At 41.6% G+C, this 20,266-nt stretch overlaps 1 protein-coding gene across 2 annotated transcripts in view; it reads right to left on the reverse strand.

Moving 5' to 3' along the window:
* blmh (bleomycin hydrolase) overlaps positions 1-20,266 on the reverse strand; it is an 88,157-nt gene that overhangs the window by 26,798 nt on the left and 41,093 nt on the right. For both annotated transcript variants that reach the window (XM_063031108.1, XM_063031107.1), the window contains 3 exons: positions 10,873-11,028; positions 7,898-8,056; positions 681-748 (listed from right to left, as the gene is read on the reverse strand). In XM_063031108.1, coding sequence (XP_062887178.1) covers positions 681-748; positions 7,898-8,056; positions 10,873-11,028 — 383 coding nt within the window. The remainder of the gene's footprint in view (positions 1-680; positions 749-7,897; positions 8,057-10,872; positions 11,029-20,266) is intronic.

Below are 20,266 nucleotides of genomic sequence, written 5' to 3' on the forward strand. Positions count from 1 at the left end.
CTCTCTGACTCTATGGTCTTGATGTTAAAACAGGGAAAGATGGTAGTGGAATTGTTTTCAAAAAGTGTCAAATTATAATTTTACTTCCTAGTGTTTTGCTATTAAGGAAAGGCATGATAAGCTTGTAGATGTGAAATCAAACTTCCTTTATGTATAGAATAAATGCAAATGTATGTGAATTCTGCAACTCAGGAGAACATGTTTTCTATCCATAGTGGAAGAACTGACCATTTTTGATATAAACCATTCATTTATGATACTGGCTCAGCTTTTCTGTCTCCATTAGTACAGCCTAAGCTGCTGATCATATTCTACAGCCCCTCTTTTGCAACATTTTATGATCCTTTGTTTGTACTGTCACTTTCTAATCTCCCAATTTCTTTGTTATTGGATGAGATTTAAAACCTTTCTCCATAGCAATCGTGGCTCCTGTCATGTTTCTCCTAACTATCCTTTTTCCCCCTCTCTGTAAATCAGAAACAAAATGTTTACTCCCTTTCCCTGTTCTTTCAAAGAGGCATTTAAAGTCAGATTCTGACTTTAATATTTTTTACTCCATTTTACTTTCCCCAGATGCTGACTGACTTGCTGATTGTTTACAGTTTTCAATTAAATGTTGGATTGTGTGACTTTTAATACATACTGTACATCACAACTTTTTTTTTCAGTCTTATACTTACATATTGAGATCATTGATTCCTAGCTTGCTGCAAAATTGTTTTCCTACATCACACCCAAACCAGACTGCCTAAAAAATAAAGATCATTAACAAGATTAGTCAATGGACAAAAGGAACTTCAATTTTATAGCACCATTCATGACCTCAAGGCACAGCAAAGAGTTATTGCCAGTGAAGTATTCCAATGAAATTATTGTTGCAATGCAGGAAACACGTCAATTTGGACAACCTGTTTTAGTGATGTTGGAAGGATAAACATTGATCAGGATAAAGAACATTCCCGAACTACTTCAAAAAAATTTTACATACACCTAACAGGGCACATTGGGTCTTGCTTTTACAAAGCGGATGAACAATGTCATTTCTTGTAATGCTGTACTGATTGGTCTTTTTGAGCCTCTGTTTATTTCTATATCATATGAATGAAAATATCTTCTTTTCTTTTATTCATTCGATGAGGTGAATAGCAGGGAGCAGCTCCACCGACTGCATCTCTTTGTGTTACCAGGGCCCTCTATCAGGTGGCAATTTTGGAGTACTTCCACAGAAGATTTAGTTTGTGCCAGAAATGTCATGGTCAGGGCCAGACAGGAAACTTGAGCCATTGCTACTGGTGTGCACACTGGCAAATGACCAAGGTGAGCATGGAGAACACCAGGAATGGGAATTGTAAAGCTCCAATCACAGTGAGGTGATAGGCAAATAAAGTATTAAAAAAGTCAAAATGTACAATAAAATAAAGCCACAATAAACAAATGAACAGGAGACAGCCATGCGGTACCTTATGTATGCTACATTAAATAAAATCATAGCTATCTCCATTATTTCATTACTCCCCTGCACTAACTCCACATCCCTTTATTCCTGTACTATATATATATATATATATAAATCACATGCCCGTCCAATTCAGGTCAATTAATCATCCTCAAAATTAATGACTTCCTTCAGTAGTAGATATACTTTCAGATGCCAAGTTCCAACCTCTGGAACCTCTTCATGAAATATTTCAATCATTTGAATGTTTCCACTGCAGCTTAAAACCTAGCATTCTTATTAAGTTTTAAAGCAGCTTCACTCTTTCATGGTCTATGAATAAAGGATAGGGCAAAGAACAAAAGTTCATCTTATTATAAGCATTTCTTTAAAATATCTGGAGCTTAATGACAAATCCCATTTCAATAAGGACTTGTAAAGAAATTTAAAGAAAACAGTGGCTTCTACAATTGCACAAAAGCCACACTATTGATATGATCGCGAAACTCTAATTAAAAAATTCTGCATCATAGGTAGGAAGCCTATCAAGCAGCAAGCCTCTACAAGACATTTCTGGAAATTAAAAAAACTGTTTTCAATCTTAGAGAGCCATCTTCTGGTGTGAGAAGTGACTCCAATCCAGGAAGTATGGAGTAGACGACCAGAGTTACACAAAGCAGGAGGAACTGCTCATACCCTATACAAAGGTACATAAATAGGTCTGTGTGAAAGACAAAGTGAGAGAGAACTACAGAGAGAAAGAAGAAATGAGATAATTCAAGGTGTAAATTGATCATGGTGTGACATACTATCTCAAAGATAAAACAGCTCTGATAAGCTTGCTGAGAAATGAGATTGTAATTTGTTAAGTCAGTCAATTATATTCATAGTAATAGAATCAAAAAACATGAAAACAAGCCATTCAGTCCTCTGCTTCCATGCCAACCAGAGGGCACAAATAATATACCTTTTCCTCACAAAACTGCAGTGCACTTGTGGCTTAAACTTGCAGATTTAGCAGCAAAATTTAACTGCACAAAGAACAACATTTTCATTATGCTGACTGTTACGTACCCCGTAACTGGGTTGCCAAACCAGCAGAAATGGATCACTCAGTTGGAGTCTGGAGTACTAGAACTAAGAAAGTTTTATTAAAGAAACAAGCAACACAGTAATCGAAAGGATAATAAATGCAACAGTTCAACAATGATAACCACACATGTGCACAGAATTAAGATAACAGCATCAATCAAGCTCTATCGTTGTCTAGGGGGTAAATGACCAAATTTCAAAATGACTCAAAGTTCAGTCCAGTTCAGTTCGCAGTAATCGTTGCTATGGCGAGGGACAACGTGGGGGGAGAGAGAGAGGGAACAGGAGCAACTGATCATTCAGAACACTGCTTCACTCACAGACCAGCGAGATTGCTCACAAGCAACTTTTGGGCGGGTCCTTGGTGATGTCACCTGAGGTCACCGACTGTGACCCCTCCTCCAGATGCGGTCGATCCTCTGCAGTGAACCCGGCACCCAGGCAAGGGCGGACACACACCGGGTTCCCGCTGATCGTACCTTTCCACCCTTGTCGTTATCTGGTACTTCTCACCCACTCGTGAGAGGCGCACCGCTTCCAGGGACTCGTTACCTTGGGTGGCGTGTGTGTCTGTCTTAGCGAACCTGTCCCTTTTTATCCCCCTGCTGGGGTATCGCCTGTCCATCACTTCAAACAGCTCAGGGTTCAAAGGGGGAGCCGCTCCAGACAGCTCTCTCTCTCCCACGTCCCTTCATTACACATCTCCAGACGCTGCTCCATTGTTCCTTATCTCTCCTTCCCCTGAGGGCAGGTGGCAGACCAACTGCTGATGTCACTGATGCTAACCCAGGCCAGCAAACATCTCAATTTTATGTGTATTCTCGTAACACTTCCCCCCTTTAAGGATTTTTACCGAGAGGTAAAAATTACAAACATGACTACATTATTTGATACATACACAATATACATCTTTATCAGCCATTTGGCTAACACAGCGAGTTTGAAGCTGTCAACACCTTGACAGACAGTCATCACATTTTCTGTTCCTTTTACACGTGTTATTAATAATCCCTTAGACCAGGCTCCAACTCAGCAAACTTCATAGTGGCCAAAAACACTGATGAATTGCGACCAATGTAACCTCTCATTTGGTTTTGTCCCGGACCACAACAACAAGGGTCGTCCCATTCCTACTCAATTTTCTCTCGCAAGGGCTTAGTAGGAGGGGGACGGGTATTGACCGCAGAGTTATTGCAAAACTTCCTGCAGTACCCCACCATCTCCAAGAGCCTTCTGAGGGCCCTCTTGTCTGTCGGGGTTGGGAGGTCAGCGATAGCCTGCACTGCAGCTTGCATCACTGCCAGCTGCCCCTGTGTCACCACAATTCCCAGGTAGGTGACCCTCATGTGGCCGAATTCATTTTTTTCAAGGTTCACTGTCAAACTGGCTTCAGACAGCCGTATTAAATTGCCAATACACACCTCTGTGGTCATCAGCCCTTTAGTCACTGAATTACTCAATATATATGAGTGTTCTTTACTGGGCTGCCCTATTGTAACAGACATAACCCAACGTCCCAGTTCTTTGCATTTCCTCGGGACAATCAAACACATAGGTGCGAGTCGTTTAATTACTCCTTCTAAAGATTCGCTTTGTTCGGGGATTAAGGGAGAGACCTTATCAGTAGACCTGGCCAAAACAATAGCCTTCTCCCATCTGACCGATCCCATCCTAATCTTTTCAAAATGGTTCTTTTCTCTTATCAGGGGGCCCCTAGCTTCATTGATTTCCACGCTAACACCGACTAGGTTTGTTAGCATATCAAAAGCCGGTGACCGTCTCAGTTCGCGTCGGTCATGATCAATAACATTTTTCCCCCTGGGCAGCCGGTAAATCTCTTTCATGATTCCACCAACTGTTTCCTCCAGCACCGCAAGATGTCCACCGGGGGGTACCTCGTGGGCCATGTTAAAAACCTCATCCCCATAACTCTTTGCACCACCCCCCACTCCTCATCTGCAGATGCTGTACTTGATTTCCCTTTCTTCCTTAGCACTTCCTCCTCCGCACAATAGCTTGTCAAGGCTGTGTCAGAGAGAGCGGTCTCTGCCAAAACCATCAGCCCCTCGTCTCGCTCCTGCGTCTGCACAAATTCTTTCCTGGCTACTGCTACGTCCGTCCCAGCTCCCTCACTACCTCTTATCTCACTACACCCTGTCTCATACAAGGTTGGCAGAAACGTTTCAGCCAAATTTACCACCACAGCTAAATTCACTACCGCAGCCCTATAAACCTGTGAGTCCATGGGCGGGGCCTCACTGTTGGCAGGCTGACCTGTCAATCTCACGACTGGGAACACGATTCCCCCGGCGATGTCGTTACCGAGCAAGACTTCCACGTCTTTCATCGGTAATTCGGACCTCACCCCGATCGTGACTAGTCCAGAGACCAGGTTGCTCTGTAAGTGTATCTGGTGCAAAGGGACTGACTCTGTCCCTTCCCCAACACCTTTGACCTCTACCTCCCCAGTCTGGGTCTCTGAGCTAAACTCTAATACACTCCTCAGTATTAGTGACTGACACGCTCCCGTGTCTCTCCAGATCCGCACTGGAACTGGTTTTAACCCCTCCTTCACTGACACCAATCCGGCCGAGATAAACCTCTCGCGCCCTTCCTGGACTTTTTCAGACCTGTCCTTCCCTAGCGGTTCGCTTAACAGCTCAATACAGCCATTCAAAATTTCCGCTTTTCCTTTCCCCGTCTCCTTCCTTGGGGCAAAGCACCTGGACGCAAAGTGTCCGACTTTCCCACAATTATAACAGACGACCCCAGGAGACTTCCTGCCAGACTGCTCCCGGTCTACCTTATCCTTCTCACTAGTCCCCGGCTTACTTTCTGACTTTTCCGGCGAACTCTCCCCTCCGTCCTGACTACCCTTCTGGTAGCCTTTACTCGGGGCAAACTTCATTTTATGCGTCAACGCATACTCATCCGCTAACTTAGCAGTTGCGGCTAACGTGGCTGCCTCTTTCTCATCGAGGTAGGGTCTCATACCCTCAGGGACACAACCTTTAAACTGCTCAATCAGAATCAGCTGCAGCAGTCTGTCATAATCCCCCTCCACCCCTTTCGAGGCGCACCAACGCTCACAATGTGTTTGCATCTCACGAGCAAACTCCAAATACGTGCGGTCCCACTGCTTCCTCGCATTCCGGAACCTCTGCCGGTATGCCTCCAGGACCAACTCATAAATCCTGAGGATGGCCTCTTTCACCACCTCATACCTCTGGGCATCTTCCGCGGACAAAGCTGAGTAAGCTTCTTGGGCCTTCCCTTTCAGTACACTCTGAAGTAAAACAACCCACTTATCCCTCGGCCAGTCCTGACTTATAGCCACTTTTTCGAAATGGAGAAAGTACCGATCCACGTCGGTATCGTCAAATGGGGGAACCAGCCTAACCTCCTGGGTCGCCCGGAACCCTCCACCTTGGTTCGGCACGAGCCCCTGCTCGGCCCTTATCTTTAACTTCTCCAGCTCAAATTCCCTTTCCCTCTGTTTCTCCTCTCTCTCCAACTGTCTGTCCCTCTCTCTCTCTTCTCTCTCCAACTGTCTTTCTCTCTCTTGCCTTTCTAACTCTCTCTCTTTCTCCCGCCTTTCTGACTCTCTCTCCTGCCTTTCTAACTGTCTCTCTTCGTGTTCTAACTGTCGTACCCGGAACTCGTGCTCGAGTCTCAGTTTTTCAAGCTGTACCTGTACCGCGTCTCCAGCAGGTTTTTCAATAGACACCTCCCCCAGCTCACCTTGGGGAAACACACCTTTAGATACATAGTGCTCTACAATAGCTCTGTGTATCTCCTCTCTCCTCATTGTCGACTTTACCTTAGCAAGATTCACCCGTTTGGCCACAGCTATCAATTCCGATTTCCTGGCATCCTCTAATGCCTCCAAGGTCGGCGCCTTTATAAATTCCTCAACCTCCATTTCTGCTGTTTGTCTTTTCTTTCTTTCGGGAATTTTAACCCAATCAATTTACTCCGTCCCAAATTTAGCGTTCAAAATCGCGGACGAGAACCCCACTTATGTTACGTACCCCGTAACTGGGTTGCCAAACCAGCAGAAATGGATCACTCAGTTGGAGTCTGGAGTACTAGAACTAAGAAAGTTTTATTAAAGAAACAAGCAACACAGTAATCGTAAGGATAATAAATGCAACAGTTCAACAATGATAACCACACATGTGCACAGAATTAAGATAACAGCATCAATCAAGCTCTATCGTTGTCTAGGGGGTAAATGACCAAATTTCAAAATGACTCAAAGTTCAGTCCAGTTCAGTTCGCAGTAATCGTTGCCATGGCGAGGGACAACGTGGGGGGAGAGAGAGAGGGAACAGGAACAACTGATCATTCAGAACACTGCTTCACTCACAGACCAGCGAGATTGCTCACAAGCAACTTTTGGGCGGGTCCTTGGTGATGTCACCTGAGGTCACCGACTGTGACCCCTCCTCCAGATGCGGTCGATCCTCTGCAGTGAACCCGGCACCCAGGCAAGGGCGGACACACACCGGGTTCCCGCTGATCGTACCTTTCCACCCTTGTCGTTATCTGGTACTTCTCACCCACTCGTGAGAGGCGCACCGCTTCCAGGGTCTCGTTACCTCGGGTGGCGTGTGTGTCTGTCTTAGCGAACCTGTCCCTTTTTATCCCCCTGCTGGGGTATCGCCTGTCCATCACTTCAAACAGCTCAGGGTTCAAAGGGGGAGCCGCTCCAGACAGCTCTCTCTCTCCCACGTCCCTTCATTACACATCTCCAGACGCTGCTCCATTGTTCCTTATCTCTCCTTCCCCTGAGGGCAGGTGGCAGACCAACTGCTGATGTCACTGATGCTAACCCAGGCCAGCAAACATCTTAATTTTATGTGTATTCTCGTAACATGACCCACACAGAGAATCCACCTGTAATTCCACCCCACCTCAGCTCCAAATCTGAATTATATGGTAATCATATCTTGAAGATCTGTATTTCCCTATTACAGAAAGTGATGACTGTGAAGACATGAACAGCTCAATGTGCCCAGGACTCCATACAGTTTCCTCAACATCTAAAGGTAGGAGTAGGGTTAGTGAGTTATGGGCATGCTATAATGGTATCAGAAGTGTGGCTACACTTGCAGGATGCCCAGCATAATCCTCGCTGATTTGATTTGACGCAAACAATGTATTTCACTGTATGTTTCAATATATATGTGACAAACAAAGCTAATCTAATCTGCATTAAGTGGCCAATTCAAGCATTGCAGAAGTTTTCCCATTGATAACAAGTATTTCTATAGGTTTGCATTGGGATAGACTGCACTGTTTTTTTGGTCAATGATTTAATTTCATTACAAACTCTAAAAAAGAGGATACATTTTAAAATACACAAACCTCTCCATCTTTGATGGAAGCAGCGGCCATCTGCTTCAACATCTCAATCGGCTGGTTGACATACAAAGTCTTGCTTGCATCTGACATGTTATTCAGAAAATCTACTGTGTACAGCTTTCCATAGGGGTTGAAGGATCTAGGGTCATTAACCAAGCACACCTATAAAGTAAACAACAAGAATTCTTAAATATTGTGGGTAATGCTGGCAAAATGTAACAAACTTGGAAAACTGAGCTCAAAATCAATCATTCTGCAAACTGCCCAAAAGTTATTTGTTTATGCCTGGTATCATTAACACCAGTGATCAACATCAAGGAACTTATGGGATGCCTTTTGGCATTTTCTGTTATTGATTTTTATTAGATTTAGATTATGAGGACACTCAGTCCTTGTTTATTGTCATTTAGAAATGCATGCGTTAAAAAATGATACAGTGTTCCTCCAGAATGATATCACAAGAAACATAGGAAAAACCAAAACTAAAACTGACAAAACCACATAATTATAACTGTTACAACAGTGCAAAGCAATACTGTAATTTGATAAAGAGCAGACCATGGGCACGGTAAAAAAAAAGTCTCGAAGTCCTGATAGCCTCATCATCTCACACAGACGGTAGAAGGGAGGAACTCTCCCTGCCATGAACCTCCAAGCGCCGCAAACTTGCCAATGCAGCACCATTGAAAGCACCCGACCGCAGCAGACTCTGAGTCCGTCTGAAAACTTTGAGCCTCCAACCAGCCCTTCGACACCGAGCACCATCCTCTGCCAAGCAACAAGCAAAGCCGAGGACTCAGGGCCTTCCCCTCCGGAGATTTCGGACCACACAGTAGCAGCAGCAGCGAAGCAGACATTTCAGAAATTTCACCAGTTGTCCCTCCGTGCTCCCACGTCCGTCTCCATCAAATCAGGATTGTGCACGGCCCCCTACTTGACAAATAACAGACATCACCACCGGAGTGGCTGTTGCGAGCTGCGTCGCGCCGCCATCTTCTCCTCTCCAAAAGCCAATGTACTGAAATCCACCAACAAGCGACATCATGAGAATGCAAGGAAGAGTTAATCATACAGCTCCTCTGGACTCACCATGGTCATAGATTATCTTCCATATCTTTCACTGAATTAAAGTAACTTACAAAGATTCTCACCCCCCCCCCACCCCACTGAGTGAAGAATTCACTTCTAAATGTAGTCCAAACTTTAAAACAAGTCCTCTCATTGCAAAATCTTCAACCAGGCTGAAGACAATGGGTATGAAGCCCTCTAAGAAACTTATATACTTGAATGAGATCACCTTGCATTCTTAGGCTACGTCCACACTATGCCAGATAATTTTGAAAACGCTGGTTTCGAGTAAGAATGACAGGCGTACACACTAAGCGTTTTTCAAAATATCTCTGTCCACACTAACACGGATATTTGGGCAAATCTGCTCTACTGGGCACGCGCAGGACGCACAGAAAACAGGAGAAGAGGAATCAGTATACTTAGTGCGCATTTGTCCAGTTACAGAGTAGAAAAACTTAAAACGAATTGCTCTTGGCTCTCATGCAGGACGACTTAAAACTAAAAAAAAAACAAATACTGGAGTGTATGGAGGCAACCGACAGGGAGTTCACAGACAGTATGACCTGGCTGACAACGAACATTGAAAAACTGACCAACTCTGTTGTATTAATAAAGCACCTTGTTAAATGTATAAAACATGTCTGCATCAGTGTTATTTTGTATAACAGCCTAATGTAACATTGTATGGAAATACATCCATTGTCACAGAAGTACTTGCATAAATAGGTAAACCACCTTCATACAAGCAAGGACAGAAAACAGGGCAAAGTGAGTACACTTATTTATTCAGTAAGCTATGGGTCAAAGTATTTGGTGAGTACATTTCTAACTCTTCTGGCTTCAGTCTCGTTGCCGTCTGTTCTGAAATTGTTAGGTTCTGCGAAGCGCAGAATCAAATATCGCTGTGATGATTGTACGCTCTAGTATCAATTGTTTGGCGACAATAAAGTAGTAATAGTAATATAAGAAGAAGAAGAAAACAATGAAATGCCGCGCTGCCGCCATCTGTTCTGGCACGTCATGACAGCAGTTTTAAAAAGCTCCGGTTACCCCGTACACACTGCAACGGATATTATGCATTTTCAGATTTATTCACTCTGGAGACCGTTTCTGAAAATCACCGTTTTCGGGGGATGAAAACGCCATTTTAGTGTGGACAGAGGGTCAAAACGAAGAGAAAAAGTTTCGTTTTCAAAATTATCTGGCGTAGTGTGGACATAGCCTTAATTCCATTCTCAACCCAGGAATCAAGCCAGAGATCAGTTCTAATTAGAGGTCATTAGTCTGAAACATTAACTCAGTTTCTGTCTCCACAGGTATTGCCTGGTCTGCTAAGTATTTACAGTGCTTTGTTTTTATCTCATATTTGCATGATTTTTATTGCTGAGCAAACCCAACAAAGAAGGCAATAAAACTGATACAACAGACAGAGCAAAATAGAAGAGAGGAGTTGGACAAAGTGGTTGGGAGAAGATAACTGGAGCATAAGTGTGACTGTAGTTCAGTTTGGCTTTAGGTCATTTAAGCCCATCAGGCCATTGTAGTAGTTTACCACTCAAACCTCCTCCCAACCTCCCTGCAACTACATCCAGACCATTTTTTTTTCAATTGCCAATTGCAAGTTCTGTATTCCTACTACTTTTCTGGTAAAGTAGTTTCCCCCCCCCCCCCCCAAGTCCATTGGATTTGTTGGTAACTATCTTACACTGGTCTCTGATTCTTGCTCTTCCATTCAAATGCAAATGATATGAACTTTCAAGGCCCTTTGTAATTTTAAGACCTGTATTATAATCAACCCTCAACCTTCCTAAAAGATGTTCAGATTTTTCAGATCCGTTTGCCTAGTTTCTATGCTCTCAAATTAATGAAATTGGCAAGAACTCTGCAGATTCTTTTTTTCCTCTTACCTTGTCTTTCACGTTGAAAAGTGGCTTCACATGTTCTTGGTAAAACTGAAGAGGTGTGATTGGCCCAATCTTATGGTAGTTTTTTTCTTTGTCTCTGAATTCCCATGTAAAAGTTTCAGGGGGGGTTCCCAGACAAATGTTGATGATTCTGAAGATCTAGAATAGATGGAAAATGATTACTTCAATGGCAAATGATTGAAATACTTAAAGAGAAGGGAAATATTCCAGCCCAACTACAAATGGATGAAGTATGTTCTCTCACAGCCAAGGCGACTTAACATACATTCAATGGCCACTTGATTAGGCCACCTGCTCATCGATGCAAAAATCTAAATCAGCCAATCACGTGGCAGCAACTTAACATAGGAATTCAGATACATAAAAGCAAGCAGACATGGCCAAGAGGTTCAGTTGTTGTTCAGACCAAACATCAGAATGGGGGAATGTGATCGAAGTGACTTTGTCCTTCCATTATGTAATCTGTGGAGGATCTGTTCAGTTTCATTGATCATCTTTATGAAATCCCTATTGCCTAAGCTGTTCTGTCAACTTCTCAGTGTCAAAATCTTGGAATTTTCCACCTAACATGATCATAGAAACACTTTAAATGTGGCTTAATGAGGATCTATTACCATGTGGAATATTTGCAGTATTTAAGAAGGTGGTAAAATAAAGGCATTGCTGGGTTAGGGGATGAGGAATGTGGTACTCAGAACAACATCAGCCATGATAATGTTGAATGGCAAAGTAGGCTCAGAGACAAATCACTTACCACTTTTTCTATTGTGCACTTGGTGCAGTCTCCCACCTCGGAAAAAATATATATGCAATAGAGGAACTGCAGCAAAAGTACACCAGATTAATTCCTGCAATGGGATGTTTGCCTTTAGAAGACTAAGCTGATTGGCCCTACATGCTCTGGAATTTAGAAGAATGGGAGGCACTTCCACAAAAACATCCAAAATTCTAATGGGGCTTCCATTGGTTGGTGTATCCAGATCTAAAGGCACACTGTCAAAGTAAGGGGTTGAATATTCAGGGCAGAGATTTCTCCACCCACAGTGATAACAAACCTTAGGAATTGTAGAGACTCAGTTGTTGAAAATATTCAGGACAGAGATTGGGAGACATTAAGGGAATCAAGAGATACAATATGGAGTTAGTGCATCAAAGTCACATAGAGAAGGGAAGCGTCATTACAAGACAGAATGATGGAACAAGCAAAGGACTGCATGACCTGTTCTTGGCACCTATTTACACTCAGAGTAAAGGTGAAATTCAGTGAGCTTCACTCACATTCAGAGAGTAAAAGCAAATTAACATAGGAATTCAAATCATTAAGATATTTTTGATTATTCCTTCATTGAAGTTGCACAAAACGACTGGCTCATCATATAGCTCCATTTTGTACAGATTTTACAAACTTTTGGTGTGTTAACAGCAGTCAATATTAATGATGTTGCTGTTACAGAAACAGTAAGGTGACAACTTACACATGTGATAGTCCTAGTCATTTAAATGTTTTGAATTCGATTGCACATATTCTCCAGTAATGGGTAGAATCTGCCTGTACTGGGAGCACTGAATCTTACTAGCAGGCTTAGGCTCCCATAAGAATTACCTTGGGGCCACACACCCTCCAAGGCCGACAATATCTAAGATTATTCAGTTGCTAGAAGCACAGGGGTAGTGGGGGGGGGGGGAGTTTGGAAGGGGTTGGAAATGCACCTGCAGTTCCTCCTCTTACACAACAACTCTGCAGCAGATTTCTAATCTAAATGGTGTTATGAAGCCATGCAACAAAAATTATAAAGAAGTTACAAATGAAGATTACTCATTTGGGTCAGCCAATGCTTCCCAGCAGTGAAAATTTTAATTGTTAATTTGAGAATAAGAAATTATCTGGCAAATTGGACTTAGATTAAAGAAAGCAATGAGAATTGCAATGATAATCTCCAAGACAAAACAAAAACAGTAACATAGATATTCCCAAATTAACACACCCAAATCAGAATGTTTACTCACAGCAACATTGACATGGGCTTGGTTGGTCTGTTTTTGTGTTCTATCTCTGACTCGTTTTAAGTCATTGCAGTATAGTACTTTCTGAGGTGAAGCTTTTGTCACAATGTAGGAAACAAGGCCATCAATTTGTGCACAAGTTCCCACAATCAACATTGCGTAATTGGGCAGATTATCTGTTTCAGTAATGATAATACACCCTATCGATCCTTCAATAATCTATCAGTAGCCTGAAATACTCCAATAAAGTTTGAATAATTTGATTTTAGGATATGAAAATACTTTATAATGGATTAGTTTTCAAATTATCTAGGTCAATATAAAATTACATTCCTGAATACTTATATTCCAATCTGCCAAGATAGGTCGAATTATGTGTAAGTGATGTAAAATTGAAAAGGAGCAGACAGTTCGTTACCATGTCTTCAAGTTTCCTACATAGAAATTGCTGTTAAGAGTATTTAATGATATCAGTTCTTCAAGCAGCCCACAAGGGTCTATGCAAGTTCGTTGCAAATTATAGATAATAGCAATAATCCAATTCCAGGAAACTGCAATTAGCAACGGTCATCTATTGTATTTTGGCTGTTGACTTGGCTTCAAACTAGCAAACACAATGTTACAGGCATAAGCCGTGAGTGCACAGATTACTATATTACCATCTTACTGCAAAACATCTGGTTTAGAGATGGGCAAGGATCCACAGAGTTGGCAGGGGTTCAAGAGCAGCTGGTGAGTTAACAGACAGTTGTGTTTGCTTTGACGTTGACAGAGAGCAAATAATGGATGATGATCCAGTGACAATCCCATCAGCTGCATGCTATCTGAAAAGCCTCATTGTTTCGCTGCAACTTCTGAAAGTCACATCCTAGTCTCAAGGCTATTGTGAAGAAAGCATTCCCATATTCCATAGCCAATGCCATCAAACTGGATTTTATAGTCTTTCAAGTGAACCTGTCCATGGCCCAACACACTTTGCACAAGTTTCTTAGGAGGTTCCTGTGAAGAAATTCAAGAAAGTTGGAAAAACAACAGGTCATCCCCTGGTTACGAACACTCAGTTTACAGCCACCTGTACATACAAACCACTCTCCCACAATACTGCTAAATTTAAATCTGATACAAGCATACATGTTCCTAACTCTGTGTGCAAAACTATTTAACTATCCCTCTCCACTTTTAGAAATTGATCTTCCTTACAAATCTTAGAAGCTTTTGATGTCATGCATTCTAATAATTTAACCACAACACTCACCACCAACTGGAGAGTGTCGTGGTTAAGGGTCAAAACACTCGGTGAAGGTTGGGAACCACCTGATGACATCTGCTCCTGGCTGAAGGCTACGGTTACCTTATAGGGTAACTGGAGAATGCACCCTAACAGGTGTATGTAACAAGAACAAGATGGTAAGTTTTGAAAAAGTTGCTTTAGACCATGTGAGGCAGTGGACAGAGTATCTGCAGTGAATTTAACTTACAGGCAATTTGGAAACTATAAATCCACTGCTTTCAAAAGTTAAAATGCTGAAATACAAAGCACATTGAAAACAAATATGGAAAAGCTTCAGATTGGATCAAATCATTGCCTCTACTTTATTGCTAGTTGAGTGGTGTTGGAGCAACAACCTTACACTCAACATCAATTGATTGTGAGCTTCAGGAAGGGGAAGTTGGGAAGAAGACAACCAGCTCTCATTAAGGGGGTTTGCAGTGGAAAGGATGGAAGTTCAAAGTTCCTGGCACCAATAACTCAGAAAATCTATCCTGAGCTCAACACGTTGATGCAATCATGAAGAAGGCATGCCAGCTGCTATACTTTATTAGGAGTTTGAGGAGATTACAGTGGAGAACATTCTTACTGTTGGCATCACTGCCATATGGGGGTGGCAGTGTGTAGGACTGAAAGAGGTTGCAGACTCAGCCAGTTCCATCACAGACACAACCCTCTTCCAGAGGATATCTTCAAAAGGTGGTGCCTCAAGAAGGAAACAACCATCATTAAAAACCTTCCCCATCTGGGACTTGCCTTCTTCTCAAAAATACCATCAGGTGGGAGAGGGGGTGAGGTACAGAAACCTGTAGGCACACACCTAACCTTTTAGGAACCACTTCTTCCTCTCCACCACCAGATTTCTGAACAATCCATGAATACCATTCTCACTATTTCTTCCCAGTTCTATTCATTTTGTAACTTATAGTAATTTTCCTGTTTTCACTGTACTGCTGCCACAAAACAAATTTCACTATATATGTCAGTGATAATAAACCTGATTCTCAATCTATATCTAGTTTGCTATCTGTGCCACTGCATTATATTTGGACAGATTTGAGAGTAACGTATGTGAAATCAGCTTCTCCTTTCATGTCTGAGTGCACTGCCAGACACACTAAACAACTGAAGTCTTCTTAATGTCAACCTAAGATTGGTTTGACAAATGGATTAACCTATTTGGAAAAGTACTCAAGTTAAACTATTCCAGAGGATATTCTGGTATTAATTAGTGTCATTCCCAATACTGACGCGAAATCAATGATCCCACTATTTTTCACCTACACAAATATGAACTCAAAATGTAATTGCTTTAATCCTCACATTCACTGCTTTCATTTTATTTATCACAAATGCAGGCAGATCTAATTGTTTGTAAGGTAAAAATTAAATTTGACTTGGCATGGAAAGCACTGACTTCAAAATAACAATGACTATAAAAGTAGATGGACAACAGGTCAGCATCATCACTTGGTTTAATCTTATAAATCTGCACATTTTTGGGAAGATGACGCATGAAAGGGCCTATTAAAATAAGCTTATAGGTGGGCAAGCTGTGCCAATGACCACAGTTGGTAAAAACAAACACAATAAATCTGAAAACGAAGCTGCACACACCAGAAGGATCAGCATTCAAATTATAATATGAAATTAAAAAACATCCCCCAAAATGTCAGAAGCACTAAGCAGTTCAAAGGACAAGCAAAGAGCAGACCAGTTATTACATTGGGAGGCAACGAAAGGAGATTCACTGGCTAATTCCTGGGATGAGAGGGTTGTTTTAATTAAAGAAACCTGAGAGTTTGGGGTTATATTACTTGAAGTTAAAAGAACACATAATATCCTAAAAGGGCTTGATAAGATGTTGAGCTGTTTCCACTAGTGGGAGAATCACAAACAAGGGATTATACCTGCAAACTAAGGGATCAGTTATTTAAGACCAAGGTGTCTGGACACTCCCTTTCTAAGGGTAGTGAATAACTGGAATTTTCTGCCCCTGAAGGCAAGGGAGGCCATATCAATACATCTATTTATTGCAGATATAGATATTTGAAAGATGCAGGAATTGAGGGTTATGGGAACTGACACACAAGAGGATTTGAGGCCAGCATAAAACTAAGGAGCTGATTATTGACTTCAGGTGGAGGAAATCAGAGGTCCGAAAGCCAGCCTCATTGGAGGATCAGAGGTGGAGAGGATCAAGAACTTTAAATTCCTCTGTGTTATTTCAGTGGACCTATCCTGGGTCCAGCACATAAGTACAATTAGGAAGAAAGCATAGCAGCACCACTACTTTAGGAGTTTGCAAAGATTCAATATAACAACTAAAACCTTGACAAACTTCTATAGATGTGCAGTGGAAAGTATATTGACTGGCTGCACCATAGCTAAGTATGGAAACAACAATGCCCTTGAACTTTTTGTAGGAAAATACTGCAAAAGGTAAGGTAGTGGATACAGCCCAGTCCATCACAGATAAAGCTCTCCTCACCATTAAGCAATGTCGTCAGGGATTTCCCCTCTCTCGCCCCCTGCAATCCAGGTCATGCTCTCCTCTCGCTGCTGCCATCAGGAAGAAGGTACAGGAGCCACAGGACTCATACCAGTTTCAGGAACAGGTATTACCCCTCAGCCATCAGGCTCTTGAACCAAAGAGAATAACTTCACTCAACTCCTGCCCCATCATTGAAATGTTCCCACAATCTATGGACTCACTTTCAAGGACTCTTCATCTCATGTTCTCAATATTTACTGTTTATTTATTTATTATTATTATTTCTTTATGTACTTGCAGTTTGTTACCTTTTGCATACTGGTTGACCACAAGTTGGTGAGGCCTTTCATTGATTATATTATGGTTTTTATTCTATTATGGATTTATTGAGTATGAAGAAAATGAATCTCAGGGCTGTATACAGTCCTTTGTGGAGAGGAGATTCCATCCATTCAGGACCAACCAGTTAAGAGCCTTGGGTGATGGTACACAGAGGAGCTGAGAGGGTTCAAAAGGCAGGAGAACAGATCAGCAGAGGTCTGATGTCTGTCGACAAGTGTGCCTTGCCTGGCAAGTTGAAGTTGTGGTGCTTGCAGTACGGACTGATGCCACGGATAATGTGGCCACTAACTGTCTATGAAGTAGCAATGTCCCATATTGAGGCATTGGAACAGAAGATCAACAAGTATGTGAAGAAGTGGGTTGGAGTACCAAGCAGCCTCACCAATGTAGCAATCCACAGTAGCCAGGCAAAGCTTACCATCCCAGTGCAATCCCTCGTTGAGAGGTCAAGGTAGCCAAGGTAAGATCATTCTTGATGCTTCGAGACTCAAAAGACCCTGTCATCAAGAACACCCAGCCGGATGTGAGATCAGGCTGGAAGTGGTCAGCCCATGTAGCAGTTGAGGCAGAGTCTAGATTGAAGCACAAGGAGATGGTTGGGGCTACCCAGCTAGGCCGCCAGGGACTCGGATGGACAACCCACAAGTGGTGGCCATCTTCTATAGGCAAGGAGTGCTGTGAGTTTGTAACGCAAGAAATACAAGAGGTAGAAGAGAAGAGGTTAGCTAAAACAGCTGGCCTAGCCAAACAAGGGGCTTGGACCTGGTGGGAAAGTGTTGAACAACGACATCTATCTTGGAATGTTCTGCAGCAGATGGAATCGCTCCACATTTCTATGCAGAGCAGCGTACAACCTGCTCCCAACACCTACCAACCTCAGCACCTGGTATGAAGGTAAGACAGACAGGTGTGCTGCTTGTTGCAAGAAGGGAACACTTCAACATATTTTGAGTGCATGCAGAGTCAATCTTTCCAGCAGCATATACACTTGGAGACAAAACAATGTTCTCAAAGTTGTAACAGAAGCAGTTAAGCAGAAAGTACTGCAGCACAACTTATCTCATGCCCTATGCTGCACAGAACAGCACATATCATTTGTGATAGAAGACTCCAAGTCAAGGATATACAGTGCAAGCCCACGATCATGCATACTTTCTTCAGCCAATGATTGGTGTGTCAAGGCTGACCTGGATGGGAAAGGCAGTTTCCCGGAGCAGATAGCTTTCACCACATTGTGTCCAGATATAATCGTACAGTCTGACACCAGTAGAGAAGTGGTTATTGGCAAACTCACAGTCCCCTGGGAAGACAACATCGATGAAGCCCATGAGTGCAAGTTAACCAAGTATGCAGAATTAAGAGCAGAGGGTGGAAGGTCTCATGCTATCCATTTGAAGTAGGTTGCCGTGGCTTTATTGCGTTCACTTTCCAGAAGTGGCTGCGTGACCTTGGCTTCACTAGAAGAGAGATCAAGTCAACCAGCAGGGCTGTAGCTGAGGCAGCAGAGACAGGATCGTCATGGGTGTGGACCAAGTACGTCCAGAGGGGCAGATAGTCAGACAGTATATCCATCTTTTGCAAACCCTTCAGTAGTTGCATAGACATCTTAAGAGTAGACTATCTGTTGGATGGAACCGACCAACAACTCTGATAGAGGCAGATGTGGGGCCTAAAGTCCCATAAAATATCACTCTTTGCTGATGACTTACTTTTATATATTTCTAATCCTCAAAAATCTATCCCTGCTGCTTTAGATTTATTAGCACAATTTAGTCTTTTTTCAGATTATAAATTAAACCTTAGTAAGAGTGAACTTTTTCCGATTAATAAACAACTTCCCTTGTATCATAACTTTCCATTTAAATTGATTAATAATTATTTCTCATATCTTGGGATTAAAATTACTTGTAAATACAAAGATTTATTTAAGACTAATTTTTTACCCTTAATTGATCATATTACTCAACTTTCATCTAAATGGTTTCCATTATATTTAACTTTGATTGGTCGTATTAATGCAGTTAAAATGTTTATTCTGCCAAAATTTTTATATGTATTTCAGGCATTACCGATTTTTGTTCCAAAATCTTTTTTTGATAAAGTTGACTCTAAAATTTCTTCATTTATTTGGCAAAATAAAAACCCGAGATTGGGTAAAATACATTTACAGAAAGCCAAGAGAGATGGAGGTCTAGCATTACCTAACTTTAGATTCTATTATTGGGCAATTAATATTCGACATATGAAATTTTGGTTACTTAACCAAGATACATTATCCATTCCTAAATGGGTAGTATTAGAATTACAATCTGCTCAGGGCTATGCACTTGGCTCTATTTTAGGTTCCTCTCTTCCTTTTGATTTGAAACGCCTTAAATTGGTCTCTAACCCGATCGTTAAGTATACCTTGCGTATTTGGTTTCAATTCAGAAAATTTTTTGATCTCAACCAATTTGGGCTAGCGATCCCTATTTTAGGTAAAATATTTTTTCCTCCCTCTTTCATGGATCGTGCGTTTCAAATTTGGAAGACTAAGGGTATTTCACGGTTTTTGGATTTATTTTTAGATGGTTCCCTTATGTCTTTTGAACAATTATCTAATAAATATAATTTACCAAGAATACATTTTTTTTAGATATCTACAAGTTAGAAATTTCCTAAGTACTATACTCTCTTCCTTTCCGACGTTACCACCTACATATATTTTAGATACTATAATTAACCTAAATCCATGTCAGAAAGGTGTAACGGCTATTATTTATAATATTATTATGAAACTTAGGAAAGCTCCATTTGATAAGATTAGGTCAGATTGGGAACAAGAATTGGGTTCTATTATTTCCGTGGATGACTGGGGGCAGATTTTACAATTAGTCAATACTTCCTCTATCTGTGCTAAACATTCCCTAATTCAATTTAAAGTTGTTCATAGAGCACATATGTCCAAAGATAAATTAGCTCGTTTCTATTCTCATATTAATCCTTTTTGTGATAGATGTCCGGGGCAGATAGCCTCTTTAACTCATATGTTTTGGTCTTGTCCTACTCTGGAAACTTTTTGGAGAGACATTTTTAATATTATCTCAAAGGTATTGAATATAGATATTTCTCCTCATCCTATTACTGCTATCTTTGGATTACCTAAAATTTCCAGTAATCTTTCCCCTTCAGCCCGTAGAATGATTGCATTTCTTACTTTAAGGGCAAAAAGATGTATCTTACAACATTGGAAAGAGCCTAATGCTCCAACTACCTTTTTTAGGTTT

This window comes from Mobula hypostoma, chromosome 23 (genome assembly GCF_963921235.1).
Source record: "Mobula hypostoma chromosome 23, sMobHyp1.1, whole genome shotgun sequence".
Taxonomy (NCBI): domain Eukaryota; kingdom Metazoa; phylum Chordata; class Chondrichthyes; order Myliobatiformes; family Myliobatidae; genus Mobula; species Mobula hypostoma.